At 47.3% G+C, this 16,677-nt stretch overlaps 1 protein-coding gene across 1 annotated transcript in view; it reads right to left on the bottom strand.

Annotated features, from left to right (window-relative positions):
* The window catches only part of RAD17 (RAD17 checkpoint clamp loader component), a 416,585-nt gene that overhangs the window by 201,897 nt on the left and 198,011 nt on the right, over positions 1-16,677 (bottom strand). Inside the window, exon 10 of the mRNA XM_086960823.1 lies at positions 4,372-4,483. Coding sequence (XP_086816949.1) covers positions 4,372-4,483 — 112 coding nt within the window. The remainder of the gene's footprint in view (positions 1-4,371; positions 4,484-16,677) is intronic.

Here is a 16,677-nt window from a genome sequence, read left to right as displayed (position 1 = left end):
GGTGGGAGAAAGGTTTAGATGTTCCTATGACCAACAGGAACTGTGAAAAGATCCTGGAACGTACAACCAGGGTGTCCAGAAATGCACGCTTTAAACTAATCAACTTCCACATTTTCCACAGGACATACCTTACACTGGGGCGTATTAATACACCAGCCGCCTGCCGCAGGTGCGGGGACGGGGGGAACCGAACTCTTACCCATATGTGTCTGCCCAGAGTTGCATGATTACTGGGAGGGTGTGACCAAATATAGTTGCTGATGCCACAGAAAGGACAGTGCCCCGTCTTGCCAGCCCACTGCTTGATTGGATGGTTCCCTCACACATCCAAAACAAAAGTGACCAGTAAATTCCAGGACATAGCATTTATCTTAGCAAAGAGAGAAATAACAAGACACTGTAAAGTCCAGAGGGGCCGGCGTAGCCGCATGGAAAAGGGAACTAGAGAAGTGGGCGGATTGCGAGGAAAGAGTGCTGTTCAGGGAGGGCAAGCGAGGGATAGGATTGCTGGATGGAGCTAGAGCCTGGGAAGCAATAGTGGATAGCCAGATACACTCGGATGAAACCACAGGAGCCAGTAGACCTGGGGATCCACCAGCCCCTGAAACACCATAGACATCTTCAGGAATAATGGATGGGAACATGGAGAACACCATTTTGGGGGGTATCTTACTACCTTGGAACAACTGCAGAGGACGCATTGGATTGGACTTGCGGTTGAGACTTACAGGGGTGGGGGTGGCTTTGTTCACAATTAAATAATAATAATATACGGAAATGTATTAATATGAATATAGCAGATGAACAATCATAAGGTGAAATGTAACAGCAACTGTGAAAAGGTCCGACATATGATATTCTAGTTTTGAAAAACAAAATTTGTTAAAAACAAAAAAAAAAATGGAGGTGGTGTTGTCCATGAACACTTGCACTAGCCTTCCCCTGATGGAGAGCAGATGGGATTTGAATGCCAGATGGATTGCCCGGAGCTCCAACAGGGTGATATGGAGTCCGGATTCCACCGATGATCAGAGCCCTTTTATCTCCACCTCACCCAGATGACCTCCCCATCACAGGAGTGACGCATCTGTCAGTACTGTCAGATCTGGTTGTGGAAGGGAGAGGGTTCTGCCGCTGACCCAATCGCAGTCCGTTAACCACCACTGCAGATCATGTGCAGTTCCCGCTGAGATCTGGACCAGGTCGGAGAGATTTCCTCATATGCTGCGCCCACTGGAATTTCAGGTCCCACTGCAGAGACTGCATATTCAAGCAGGTATGTGCCACAAGCAGGAGGCCATTAGGCAGCCAGCCTCAAAGTTAGTGTCACCAAAATCCAGGATTGAGACTTAAATATCAGTATAATAGCCTGAATGAAGTGGAGTGGTGTGGCTCACTGGTTAGACGCGGCAGACCCGGAAGCAGAGAAAGGCCCGGGACCAGGGTTCAATTCCCGATGCGGCAGGGTCGTGGACCAGGGTCAGCGGACTCAATAATTCTCGCCTCGGTGCCTACTCTAACAAGGGATCACACTCGGCAACTCTGGGCATTCGCTTGCCTCATCTCTACAACGGCCCCCCACATTCGCCGGGGATGGCTGGTTTCACCTTGGGGATACCCAGCAGGGACCATCTCACAGGGATAGCTAGGACGGGTTCCCCAGCGGTCTACAGCGCCACGACTCCTCAGGGCAGCAGTGCGCTTTACAAGACACATACATACATTACAATATCCTGTTCTCGCCATTCGAGAGGATAGGCCAGAAACGGCCCGCCTTCAGAACAGTTCCAATAAAAGGGAGTATCTGAGAGGGAGTCAGGTGTGACTTCTGCATGTTGATAGCAAATTTAGCAAGTGCAGGAGGCACCCCTGACTACCACAGATGAGCTGCAACCACCGCCATCACCTTGGTGAACACCCGAGGGGCACTGGTCAGGCCAAAAGTGAGAACGGCGAACTTAAAGTGCTTGTGGCCCAACATGAACCGCAGGTAGTGCCTTTGGGCAGGCAGGACCTTGTTTTTGTGTTTGGCTACATGATTACTACTGTTCCTAATTCTTCTTTGCAGATCTCCTGGAATCATTACAGGTAGAAATTCTATTTGTAGTGCATTCCTTGTCCTGATGATGACCTCAAACTAAGAGCGGTTGAAACGCCAGCAATGTACCGGCAGGGAAATGGAGTTCGATTGTATCATGAGGAGTTAATAATGGACTGATTTTACTCATGCACAATATTCCCTGGATGTATTTTCCCTTTTTTCGCCATGGTTTGTGTTTCCTTTGTGTTTCACCTTGCACCGTTGATCTTGTTTCTCGTGAACACTAGGTGTTCACTTAGCACTCTTTTAAGCCCTTTCCTGATGCATATCTGATGCTGTTTTTTTGTATATTCAGTTTCAACCAAAACTAATTACATTTTATAAGTGTTGTCTTTTTTTCTTGGTGCGACTGTGAAAACTAGTGTGGTACATTTGTAATTTCATTAATATAACCCTTATGGGATAGTGTTGTTTGATACATGGGTTACTTCTGTAGTGTTTACTACTTCTGGCGTTGGCACCCTCTCTATGGCTCTCTTTGCCAAGAGAACAGCAACTTCCTGACAGAGGAAGGGTAGATGGTCCTTCGTGATCCTGTCAACTGGGATCAAGAATGTCACAGCAGCGAGTGGCAAGGAGCTTGAGGGAGCGCCTTCAAGGCCTTGGGTCATGATGCAGAAGTAGACGCAGGTCTTCGCGTCGTGATTGTGCTCATGGCACTAGAGGTAAACAATGTGCGGATGCCGCCACCAACATCTGTTGGTAATAGGCGCCGCTAGGCTTAAAGGCGGCCTTCCCAGTTGACATCATGGAACACCATGAGAAGATCTCAACAAGGACTTGAACAAAAAGTCGATAAAGGCCAGTCAATAAATTACCGAGGGTCGCTCTCTCCGGATCGGCTTCGACTGGCACGGAAAGAAAAGAACGGACTTCAGCGAACTGGGGTGGGTCACCACACAAATCACTTTAGGACTGGAAGACGGCATGTGGAGCAGAACGGCACCACCTACCGGTGAGCAGGGGTTTTGTTCACGTACATTTTACGGATCTAGTCTGATGCCTAGGGATAATTGTAAGGTAAGGAATCTGCAGCTAGAAGTCTCTATCAGATAGACTGAATCCCTTGGAAAGAGTACTATTTTCGACCTGTACCACTTAAGTGCCACATAGCAATTTGTCCTTTTCCCCCCATGTATACTGCTGAAGAATCTCATTAGTGGGTTGACAAAAGAAGCTCTTGTCTTCTTCATGTTGAGTGTGAAATGATGCTCTTCCAAGAGTAGTCTAGAGTCAATAAGGCAATCAGACTATGTTGTATTGTGAGATAGGGTCATCCTGCTTTATACATGCCACTCCCAAAATGTTTCCCACCTGCATAGCTGGAACTACATATATGCTTATAGATGTTGATAGGGTATGTGCCATTTAGAATAGAATGCAACAGACAAATAATCCTTCGCAGTCAACAGGTAAAAGTAAAGATGGATATCAAGTAAGTTCTGCAATTAACATAGCAGTATGTTCTGAAAGGGCCCAACATCACCTGCTTTAAACTTATGTGTTTATACCTCTGCCAGGCTGCTTCCAAGTATTTGCAACTAAATACTTATGCCGTGATCACCTTTGTCACAATGAACAACCCTAGTCACTTCGTTGTATTGCTAATCCATCACAACTGGTATAGAGTACCTACGAACTGTGAACAGAGGCCAAGTTCCCCTTTGGTTTTGCTTTGTTCGCCATGCGTTCGCAAGGTATGCCGAGATGTGGCTCCCTTGCTCACTTTGCCACTGGATTCAAGCTAGCCTGGCTGATGATGGCTGATTAGCCAGAAACTGGTCCCAGGATGCTTGTTTGCGGTCCAGGGAAGACATGGCTTGGCAGTTCGGGCTGGACTGTTCCCATGAGGCACAGGGTCAGACTGATTTGCATATGGCCATGTCTGAACTGGGGTGGCAGAGGGAGCTAAAGAATGTTGATGGATTAAACCCAGATCAGTTGACTGGGGGTGAGTGATTGCATTGTTCAACACTCCGTCCATCATCCCCTTTGGTTTTGCTATATTAGAAATAAATATTAATCACAGCAAGTAAAAATAAAATATAAAAACATACAAAGCAATTTCAAAAGGCTATAAAGACTACTCATTGAGTTAATTTAAACATCTTTGCAGTAACTTTAAACCATTTCATTTTACGTGAAGACATTTGAATCTAGAATTCCATTCACCCTAAACTGTTAATTTCAGCTTTAATGTTTTTTTAAAAACCATTGTCAGGTAAATGGAAATTTAGATGTAACAATTCCGCTGTTTTAATCGGACATACCTTTAGAAGAGGAAAACTGCAGACTGTTAATTGCACTTCTAATGTCGCCTGAACTTCCAGTACAAAGCAACTCCAGTAATGTCTTATCAGGGATAAAAACTCTTCCATTATTCTGAAAATAGAAAAAGATAACTTTCAAAAATTCACAAAGTACAATCTCACAACGTACAACAATCAGAAATATCTTCTCTATCATTTTTTAAGTAATTTGTCTAGCATGAATATGCAGAAATAGAGAAATGTTCATGAGTACAAACTATACCACAGCCAAAACTTGAATCTCCATGTGGAAAAGTATCATCGTCAAAATCTAGCGGATTAAAATTGTATACATCAAACTAATCATTGGGTATTAGTCGAAAGTGGCACTGAATGCTTTGGAAATTTGAGAGGCTGAAGATTAGAATCCAGCGGTTCAGTTAAGAGTGGAAAGGTGAGCTGTTTGTGCAGTTCCATTTGTACACATAGGTCAAAGCCTGGGCAACTGGATGGACATATTGATTAAATCTCATGTCCTGTGCCCAGTGAGCTCTTCGGCGATTGCATACTGATCTCTGGGTTTGTTAAAAGGCCACACCATATGCCATTCAGTCTAAGGACAGTGGTACTTGGGTCAAGACAGCCATGGCCAGGCTGAGAGCCCCTCAAGCAAGGCTGACCACCATGCCCTCCCTGCAGAATCTGTAGTAAGGGCGTGAGGTTGGACATAAGACAAAGCTGCAGGCTACACAATGTGCATTTTGTACAATAGGTACAGTCAAAGGCTGTTTTCTGTGGGACTTGAGGGACACAAAATGTGGGCGCTGAAAGCCACACACATCCTGAAAACAAGGAAAGTTAGGTTTGCTTTTGGACATCCTAAATAATTAGCATTATTACAAAACTGTACAAAAGCTTCAGATTTGGGTTTTAGAAACATGGAGAGAAATGTTTATTAGACAGTATAATTTGATGGAATCACGTTTTGCAATATAGGCTCAAAGGCGCATATGCAGATAGCATGCAGGTCCAGTAAGCGAGTACATTGGGTGCAATACCATATACAACATTCGCTTGCGCATATGTATAGGTGTATGTCAAATCTGGATAACAAAGAGTGCGGTATACAAACTGGGGAAGAGGGGAATGAGGGAAGGGTGTAGGGCTGAATCTGTACCATCGAAGCAATCTAAGATAAAGACACAGGGGCTGTGTGGGCAAGATCTTCTAGTGAGACAGGTGTGATGCAGTATGTTATGAAGAAGCGAAGATGGGGGGCAATGGAGGGTAGTGGCAGGTATGAAGTAAGTGTAGGGTTGTTATGGGGGGAGATCATCATTCCAAGTGTGCAGTAGAAACTGTGAAAAAACAGTAGCCCATTGAGGGGGGATGGGTTGACTGCAGAGACCCGGAACTTCCTCGTAACGGAGAGCATGCTCCTCCGCGACACTCCAATTACTGAACACTCCATACCAGGCAGTCAGAGAAGAGGTCGTCGGGGAGCGGCAGTACAAAGTGACAGTTTTTTTTTATTGGTATTTTATACAAAGTTACAAACAGTAGCTTGAACAGTAGTATATTGCATACAGATCCGTCGGGTAGCCTTAAGGAAGTTACGGCATATATAGCATATCATTGTTACACCTCTAAAGTATTTTTGAGCATGGTACAGTTCAATAGTGTATTCCATTATCTACAGATTTATATATCTAGATATACAAAACAGAAAATAGTCTGCAGGCAGAGGTATCTTGTAATCACTGTGGCAGGAAACCACCCCATAAGTCCCAGTGCAGTTCGGAGCTTTCAACACTGTTATGTTCTATTTTAAGGATTATCTACGTCTGCAGAACTCAACCAGCTCACAAACGAGTCCCATATGTCTCTGGGGCGAGAGCGCGCTGGCATTTGCGTCCAATGCTCTGACAGCTGGGCCCTATAATAGGCCACCTCCCGAACCCATTCCTTCGTTGTCGGGGGAGGAGGCAACCATAATGGAGGGCCACCTGTCTCTTAGCCATCAATAGTAACTTGGCCGGCAATTACCTCAGCTTCGGTGGCATGTCAGAAAGGACGCCCAGTAGCACTACCAGTGGCGAACAGGGCAAGTTTTGTCCCGTTATGTCTTTAACAGGGTGTAGTATTTTTAACCAAGAATTGGCTATAGGCCTGCACTGCCATGCCAGGTGTATGAATGATGCTTGGGGAGCCCCAGATCTCCAGCAATCATCATCTGAGGGCACCCCGATCCGATGGAGCTGCATAGGAGTTCTATAGAGCCGGTGAATGTACTTAAAGTGTATTAGTCTGAGACGATAATTTGGGGTCATCTGCTCTAGCTGCCTACAACTAAAATCCCACTGCTCATCTGTAATACTCTCTCCCAGATCCCCCTCCCATGCCGTGCGGGATGTCGACACAGTGATTGGATAATCCCTCTGTGTTATAGTGTAAATTCTTGTGATCAATTTGCGGCCAGATTCCACAGTGAGTATATTTTCTAATGCAGGCAACTGCGGGGGCGGGGGAGTTTTGTAAATGTTCCAAATTTGCTTTTACAAGCTGCCCATAGCTGGTAAAATAGCAGCATATCTAGCGCTGATGGGGGGGCGTGGGCCCACACATCTGTTGCAATGTGAGAAAATGTCCCCGGGGTATAAGTCCTGACCCACTAGTATGTGGTGTAGCTGTGCTCGCATTTGCGCCCTGCTGTCCATGAATGGTGGAATCAGTGGGTTATTCGCCAAGGGCATGGAGAGGGGCGTAGGGTATGTCCATGTTTGCGCGCTTGCAGAGACCTTCCCATGCCCACCGCAGCGCCTCCACAGTGTCCACCTCGTGGCGTGGGCACTTGAATGATTGATAAATGGGGGTGTTTAGAGGAAGGGGAGCAGCTTTGTCCAACTCGATGGCGACGTGAGGTTGAAAGGGGGTACACCCAATAATGTAAGAATTGAGCCTGTGCACTGTACGCGTAAAGGACAAAGTCTGGAGCTGCCACCCGCCCTGTGCCTGAGGCAGCACGAGTACCTCCCAGGAGATTAGTGGCCGTCTCCCCACCAAGAAAAGTTCAATCATTAGGGAATGGAGTTGTTTGAAAAATTGCATCGTGAGGGGGATAGGGACATTCACAATTTGGCCCACTGCTATATGACCTATTAGGTAGAGGGGGAGTGTCTTTCATCTCCGTACTCTATCCTCAATCCAGTCCATCACTCTGCCATAATTAGTCGTCCATATCTCCTGCAAATCATTACTTATCCCAACGCCCAAATATCATGTCGGCCTAGCCCCACAGACTATAGGATAATCAGTGTAAAAGGACTGTGTTTCAGAAGTCAGGGGGTTTATGGCGGATTTACTCCTCCAATTTACCTCCACTCCAGACAGCCCTCCATAGCGCACCACCTCAAGTGTCATGGGCGCGAAATTGTCTTTGGGGTTTATCATGTACAGGGCATTATCATCTGCGTACATTGACACAGTGAGTCCTCGTGTGGTTATCCCGATTCCTTGGTTTGTGTGGTTTTGCCTGATTCTGGCCGCCAATAGCTCGGTGGCTATTGCAAATAATAATAGTGACAAGGGGCAACCTTGTCTGGTGCCCCTTGTAATAGGTATCGGGTCTGAAATCAGTCCATTGACCCATAGGCATGTTGTGGGCATGGCATAAAGCAGCTGTATTTGTGTAATAAAGAGCAGACTCAGGCTCAACCTATGTAGAAGCGGGAGTAGGAACCCCCATTCCAACGAATCAAACGCCTTGGTGGCGTCTAAAAGCGCTGCGATCCCAGGTACAAGGGGGGTGAGATAGTGCAGAAGTGTGAACAGTGTTCTGAGGTTATGGGAAGTGGACCTCCCCAGTATAAAACCAGACTAGTTCGGTCTGACTATCAGGGGCAACAGTGGTTGGAGAAGGGCAGCCAGTAGTTTGGCAAAAAAAATTGCGTCCAGGTTGATCAGTGAGAGTGGCCGGTACTAGTCGCACGTGCAGGGTTTTTTATCAGGTTTTAATATTGTGATGATTACAGCCGCAAGTATAGAGATGGGCATGCCCGATTGTGCGCCCTCTTGATAAACGGCCAGGAGTTGTGGCGCCAAGAGCTCAGAGTATTCTTTGTAGAATTTTGCTGTTAGGCCGTTCTCCCCGGGTGCCTTGTCAGCTGGCAGGCTGCCTATAACGCGTCGCACATCCTCCACAGTAAATGGGATGTCCAGATGGTCTCGATGGGCCCTACTAAGCCAAAGTAGCTCCACCAAGTTGAAATAGTCCTGCAGGACCTCGTCCGGTGGGTTGGACCGAGAGGTTTACAGCTCTTTCATGGAGGCAAGAATGGCAGGCGGGGGTCAGTGATAAATGTGGACCCTCGTGGAGCCTGGAGCAGGTTTTCCGAGTGTCTTAGGCGGCCTGTCCCCCTCCCCGTATCGGCGCGCATTTGCATGCTTGTGTAGAAATGTAGTCTCTCGGACCGCCTCCTCCTGATAGTCAGTCAATTTCGTGCGAATGTCAGCGAGGGTCGTGGGAGTGGGCGAGTGAAAGTACTGTGCCTCCAGTGTTTATATTTCTGTTTCCAATCTACTCAAGCATACCCGGATATTGCAGAGCACACCAGATTGTCCAGCTTTGCAAAACCCACGTATAACTACTTTGAACAGTGTTCCCATTGTGTCCTCCGAGCCCGTGTTTTGTTTGGAATATTCTGTTATTTGCGTCCTAAGGCTTTCTCTAAATGCTGCGTCTAAAAGTGCTTTGGGAAGAAGTCGCCACACGAATGGCTGTATAAAGGGTTTTGGCCCTGAGAGTACCAGTGCCACCGGCGTGTGCGGGAGTGGTGCTTTGTGTCGATAACCCATGAATGTAAGTCTTTAATCGTTAGCCAGAAATCAAGTCTGGACCACACTTGATACTGCTGTGTGATACACGTGCCTTCAAGAGCAGTGGGGTGGGGCATGCACCGCGAGTCGATCAGGTGGTGGTGCTGCATCATACTATGCAAGACCGCAGCGGCCCGCAGGTGATATGTGCGTGACGCTCCCCCTCCATCTTGTGAGAGTGACAGGACAATGTTATAATCTCCCCCCCACATTAGTGCAGCGTCCCCCATTGACTGTATCGTATGCCATACTTGTTGAAAGAAGGAGGGGTGATCTGAATTGGGCCCATATGTGTTGGCTATTATGGCCGGCTGGTTGTACAATATCCCCCGTAATATTAAGTCCTGGCCTTCGGGGTCACTTATTGTTTTTTATGCCTGCCAGGGTACTCCTTTCATGATCAGTATAGCCACCCCGCGAGAGTAGCTTGAGTAACTGGATGTGTGCACTTTTCTCCATCTATTGTTGGTTAGTCTTGCGCGAGCAGTGTCCTTTTCAGGCGGGTATCCTGTAGAAGACATATGTCTGCCGGCTGTCTAACTAGATATGCCTATACCAAAAGCGCCTTCCGATGGTCATTAAGGCTGCGGACCTTCCAGGTGATACAGGTTAACTTGGACATTTGGATGTATAGCGCCTCAGTGCTATATGTAGAGGGGGATCCCAATCCCTGAGCCTCCAAGCACAAGATCCTGTTCCCAGCGTATCACTCAATATGCTCATAAAAAATTTCCTAATTGTGTTTTGGAGGTGTCCTATGCTTCCCGACCACGAAATTCTTACTGACAAATCTGAAACGTACTGCATTAAACAACACAAAACATGAACATCCCCTGCCCACCCCCCACCCACACCAACCCCCCAAACAGGTTGTGCGTCCCACAATAGCCCACCCACATAGGCCCGTGAAACATAGGGCTGAATGGAATCATCCCAGAGGGGCGCGGAGTTGCCCGCATACTGCCCCGTCACTGCAGCCATAGGGTGGCTGAACATTTTGACTACTTAAAAAACATTTCTTAGGAAACCTGGAACTCCAAGAAGCATGCAATACTCTTAGAGCACCACTGGGCATACAGCCGCGGGCTGCGTCCGCACACTAAAGGACCAGCCAAACATGGATCAAACTTTAGTCATTGTCACTTAACTTAGAGGTAGAGGGTGTATCTGAATAGTATCCTCTTGTGGCACCTCTGTAAGAGGAGCGGCGAAATGAGCGTGTAGGAGCCTGCAACTGCAGGGCTCCCATAGATTTGGCTGTATCTGTATCCTTCTTCATCTTTTCAAGGGATACATCTACATTAAGTCCGAATAAGTGTTGCTCATCAAAGGGCTGGTTAAGTATAGCACTTTGGACTTCAGGTTTGAGCCCTGAAATATGTAGCCATGCGTGTGAACGCAGCAAAACACTGATGTTAATTACTCTTGAGGCAGTGTCTGCTGCATCTAATGCACAACGAATAGAGGTGTTTGTAATATTTTTTCCCTCTTGGATAAGCTAATTTGCTCTATCTTTATATCTATCAGGGAGGTGCTGCATTAATGATTCTAATTCATCATAATGTGCCCTGTCATATCTTGCCATTAATGCTGGCGTATTGGCAATACGCCACATGTTTGCTGCCTGAGACGCCGTCTTTTTACCTGATGCGTCCAGGAGCTTAGACTCTTTATCTGGTAGGGGAGCTTCACCTGATGTTTGTGACTTTGCTCTTTTGCGTGCATTAGAGACCACAAGAGAGTCTGATGGTACTGGACCTTTAATATATGCTGGATCTGAGGGGCAGCTTTATATTTTTTCTCTATGCGTGGATTGATGACTCACGTTCTAACTGGGTCTCTGAATACTTCAGGAGCATGCTTAACTCCCTTAAGCATGGGTAAAATTGACGAGGATCTTTGCGAATTATCAAAAGTATCCATTAGGAAGTCTTCATCTACAGGGTCAGAGTGCATGTCTACCCCATGGTATTGTGCAGCCCTGTGTACTAGCAGATTAAATCCCATAGTGTTTTCTGGTGGGGAAGGCCTAGAGGGATATATGTCGTCTTGAGGGACGTTAGGGACGTCTGGGGTGTTGTAATCATCCCATGGGTCAGGTGAGCCTGGAGGAATAGAGGGATCACCTGCACCATCCACTGTATCATCAGAGCTATCATCCCGGTTGTCATCATGTGGTATGATAGAAGATGTAGGAGAGTGCTGTGGTAGAGGAGCAGGTGGTGATGGCATAAGGGGAGGAGTAGGGGAAGGGATCCTTAGAGGAGAGGTAGCAATGTCCTTCTTCTTTGGATGAGGAGCCGGTGCAGGTGTATCCAGTGGTCGTTTTTTTGAAATAAGAGTTAGTTGACCAGTGGTTGGATCCTTAACAAGAGTCTTTTGTGCAGGGTCTGGATGAAATAAGTCCTCTGCAGGAGGCCGATCTTTTGGTGCGGAGGGAGTTCTTGGCACCGAAGCTTCTTTTGGCTTAGAAACTTTGGTAGTGTCTTTAGCCGGAGTCTTTTTTGGCTCCGGTGCTTTTTTCGGCTCCAATGGTGTTTTAGGATCTGACGTTTTTTTCGGTTCCAATGGATTTTTCGGATCCGATGATTTTTTTCTAATTCGATGCGTGTTTGCTTGGGTCCGATTTGGGTTTCGGTGCCGAGGGACTAGCAGTAGGCTTCCGTGCCAATTGTTTCGATGTCAGCGTGGCAGCCGATGATCTTTTTTCCGGTGCCGGTAAGTGTGCGCCGGCACAGTGGTCAGACAGACTCAAGCCCGAGTCGCCAGAAGGCTTAGTAAGCTTCTTTGCCGGGCCAGAGGGCGTGGCAGTGGAAACAGTGTCCCGGTGTGCACCCGAGGGCGTGACCGAAGCCTTTTTTGAATGTGTCGAGGAAGGGTTGCGGTCGACAGTCTTACTTACGACCCGCTGTGCTGGAGTGATGTCCTTGACATCGGAATCTCCAGCCTCAAAATTGCTGTCGACGCCATGATGTTCTGGGACATTGACGCCTGCTTGGAAGATGTCGTCTGGAATCGGAGCCGATGAACGAGCCAGTGTTCTCCTAGCTCTTCGGTACCGGATCGTCTTTTTGGAGCAGAAGGAGGCACAAGGTGAACAGTCTCTGGCCTCGTGCTCTAGAGAGAGGCAAAGGTTACACACCTCATGTAGGTCGTTGTGGGGAAACTTCGACCCACATTGAGGACACTTTTTAAATGGAGTCATTTCCATGAGCTGGAAGTTGAGGCCTAGGTGGGCCTGAAGGCCTTCGTCAATGGCCAGAATCGAAGATTAGCGTCGACTGGAAACGCGTTCGAAACTACATCGGCGAAGCTGGTGAGAATTGTGCGCCGAAGGAAATCGGTTCCAACACGGAGCGCTGGAAACACATCCGAGACCGGTGGCGGAAAAAAACATCCTGGGGATGGAGCCGATGCCAATGCGCAGTATGATCCAAAGGAGGAGTCACCTATCCTGTGACTTCCAAAAATGTTTCTACAACAAAAACAAACTGAAAACATCCGGGCCCAACACTAGGTGGGCATCTATGCACAGTGTGTAATCTGCAGCTCATATGCCTCGAACATACACTTTAAATGACGAAGCGGCCAACACATTCCGATTCATAGGCAGTTGTAATTTGCTAAGCGCCAAATGGTGTCACCCATTGCTCCAGATAAGATAACCCAGCAAGGAGTCAAGCTCTCTGAAGAATTAACGGGGTGGGATTATGAAAAGGTTAAGAAAGTGATAAACCAGGTGAGGTAGGATAATAATTTTCGCTAGTGCTATTTAGCCTGTCGGTGGCACGAGGCAGTGATTTCCAGAAGTAGATTTGCTTCTGGATTCCCAAGTATGCCACCCAAAGGTTTCCTTCAAATATATCCCAAGGAGTATGATAGAGACAGAAGCCCAAGTAAGGAGCAGCTGCCCCTTGTGCCAATTTTCCCTAAGTCCAGTGGCTGCAGCAAACACGCTCAGTGTGTGTTGATGCGGGATAGATCAGAAGTGATGTCCTTCAAATAAATTAGGGGGATCATCGGCATACAGGAGCACCACATGCATCCTGTATTCCAACGGTATTCCCCAGTCAAAGCCCTCATTTCATAGGAAGATAGCAAGGGCCTCCATCACAAGGGTAAAGAGCAATGGTGAAAGGGGACACCCCTGTCTAGTGCCCCTGCTCACCTGAAACAACTCGGAAATAAGGCATCCCAGATGGATTCAGGAAGTCGGATTAGAGTAAAGGAGCTAAGTGTATTCAAGGAGTCGGGTCCAACACTAAATTGGGTCAAGACCTGGAAGAGGTAGTGCGACGTTAGAGAATTGAATGCCTTCACCAGGTCTAATAGAGTAATGCCCCCTAACTCGATCCTTTATGTGAAATAACCGGCGAATATTGTGAGAGGTGCTGTGTCCTGGGACTAGCCCATTCTGGTCTATATAAACCGAGATCTGGGAGGACCCAGGCAAGGTGGTCTTCTAGCATTTTACCCAGAATTTTATAATTAGCCCACAGGACGGCAATGGGTTAAAATGATGATGGCTGGGTTTAGTTTCTACCAGGCTTTGGAATAGAGACAATGAGTGATTCCAGGAGTTATGGAGGTAGCTCGCCTGCAGTCAGTGTCGTTTTGTACAAGGCAGCCAATTTGGGTGCATGTTGCGAAGAGAAAGTACTATAATATTCAACTGGTAGACTGTCAAGTCCTGAGGTTTTGTTACAGGCTAAGTCCCTGATTGCCTGTGCTACGTCTTCTGTGGTCATTGTGGCGTTGAGAACAAGCTTAGTTGCAGTGTGAATGCGGGCTGTGTAATGTGCGCAAGAAAAGCACGGAAATGGTCCACAGAGTGATCAGACGGGGCCTGATACTGTGAAGAGTAAAAGATGTAAAAGAGTTGCAGTATGTCTTCTCGGGCATAGATGGGAGTGCCAGTGGTTTTGGTCAGTTCTGCAATGAGGGCTGGATTGGTGTCATGTACCGCTAGCCAGGCTAAAAGCGGCTGGATTTGTCTCCTTCCCTGTGAACTTTAGGTGCGTGCGTGAGGTGTGAAATTAGGTGGAGCGCTCTGGCAGTTGTGTGTATGAGGTATTCACGGCGCTTTATTGCGGGTTCTTCCCAGGGTATTGATCCGCCACCTTACTCAATTGCGCAAGGCGGTGCTCGGCTTCGTGATTTTCACTGTCCAGGGTCCTGCACACACCCACCACCTGTTGTTTGCAGTAGCCCAGCGTCACTACTTTAAGTGTGGCCATCCTCAGGGACGGGGTATCATGGTTCACCGCAAAGTAATGGAGAATATGTGTGCCTTGTTCCTCCCGGAAGACTGGATCGTCAGGACAATTGCGTTGGAGGCGCCAGGTGGGTATCGGTGGGCCTGGGGATGCCCAGCGAAGGTTTAGGAGGCTGGCTTAGTATATGGTGCACACTTATTTAAGTGAAGCACCCTGCACTAATCCAGACAACCCTTATGGTGATCTTAGTTGTCTTAGACAACCTTAGAAAGCTCTCTAAGTGGCAGCTGTGGACAACAGCCTTTAGGCTTAGTCTAGGAGGAGTGTAAAGCACCTTGTTTTACCAGTACGAATCATATAGTGTAGGTTAGACAGAAAAAAACACACAGGGTAGTTATAACAATAGTTCTTTATTATAAACACTCACTAACACATTGGTATATCTCCTACCCGGGGATATAAACACAATACACACAATATTTCAAAAGGAGAACAGGTAAGTAGCACAAATACATAGTGGTCTCCAGGAGAAGACCAAGCCATATACTAATAAAGAGGAATGCGAACTGCGACTGAAGTCAAGACTGGACCCAGAAGACTTAGAGGAGCTGGGGACCCGAGGAACCACCCAAGGTAAGTACCCAGGAACCCCACGGAGGCTGGGTACAGAGTGGAAACACAGCCACATATGCAATGCAATCAATGGGGAATATGCAGTTTTGCAGAAGAAGGACCCTTCCCAGAGGACCCTGAAGAAACCCCTTGGAAGATGAAAGGTTGGAGAGTCACCCCACCCATGGATACCCCAGGAACCAGGATACCTACACCTGGGAAGCTGGGTGCATAGGTGCGAAGTGATGTCAGAAACCACAGTGTATCACAATGAAGGACTTCAGCTAAGATGCAGTTGGCGGAGAAGGTGAAAGAGTCCGCTGGAATCCAAGGATGGATTATTGAAGAGGAGTACCAGCAAGCAGAGAGGACAGAGTATATGCCACTCTGGAGTGACCAGGAGGCACAGAAGACCAATGACCTCCGATGATGGAAGCTACAGGAGAGTTGTCATGGTGACCTTGTTTCTGCAAGGAGGTCGGTATCTGGCGGGAGCACCAACAAGTCATGACAGCAGCAACAGATGAAGAAAACGAAGAAGGTGTAGTCGAGACCAGCAATGTCCAAGGGACTCACCAAGTTCAGGAAAGTCAAAGCAGGCCCCGAGCAAGTAGGTGACCCCATTGGAGCCAAAAAAGACCCTCAAAAGGACCCACAGGCCAGAAGGACAGGAGTCGCAAGAAGACCTCGAGCAGCTCACCAATGATGCAAGCCTATGGTGAGGAGGATGCGGTGAGGACGAAGATCTTGGTAGCAAGAGATGCTGGAGCTTATTGGAGCCTGAAGATTTCTGGAGAAGAAAGCCAGCAAGCCTTGGCAGCGGCAAGTCGATGTGATGCACAGGGGTACTGTTACAGCGGTCCTGACAAGGGATACTGGCTTCAAACTTGCTGCCAAGACAGTGAAGGCCTCGAGGGAGTTGCAGAACCACCACCTGTGTTGCTGAACCATTCGGAGTCGGTGAGAGCTCAGGAGCAGCAGGCCGGTCAGTTTTGTTGCAGTGCCTGCAGATGCAGGGGAGTGATTCCTTCACTCCAAGGGAGATTCCCTCTGTTGTCTTTGATGCCCACAGGCATGGAGAAGAGCCTGGATACTTCTCTCAATATATCTTCTACTACAACTTTCTGACTCATCTCAAACTTCTTTCTACTACTGTTTCCAATGCACTACCCTATTTCTCACCCTATACCTCTATCAATATATCCTCTACATCCACTCTCTCATTTATCCCAAACCCCATACCACTACTATGATCACCAAAATAACCCTTTCTAGACTCTCCCCTACTCTATCCCTCCGTGTATCATCTGACACCTCTTTTACTATACCGATCCCCAAAACAAGCCTTTCTAAGCTCTCCCCTCTGACTCTTCCCCTCCACATCCCCTTTTTACTCATCCCAAAGCCTCTTCCTACTGCTGTGATCTCCCCAAAAAAGTCTAAATCCTTCACTCTTTTATCTCTCCAGTATCCTTTTCAATCAAAATAACAGACTAACATGTTCTTATTTATTTATTTATTTATTTATTTAAGGTTTTATATAGCGCGGACAAGATCTTTGCAGATATCAGAGCGCTTTACAGAAACAGGAGGTAGGGTAGACAAACTCTTGAAAACAATATAA

The sequence above is a fragment of the Lissotriton vulgaris genome, chromosome 3_1, assembly GCF_964263255.1.
Source record: "Lissotriton vulgaris chromosome 3_1, aLisVul1.2, whole genome shotgun sequence".
Classification (NCBI taxonomy): Eukaryota; Metazoa; Chordata; class Amphibia; order Caudata; family Salamandridae; genus Lissotriton; species Lissotriton vulgaris.
This window is presented reverse-complemented; position numbering and strand designations above follow the sequence as displayed.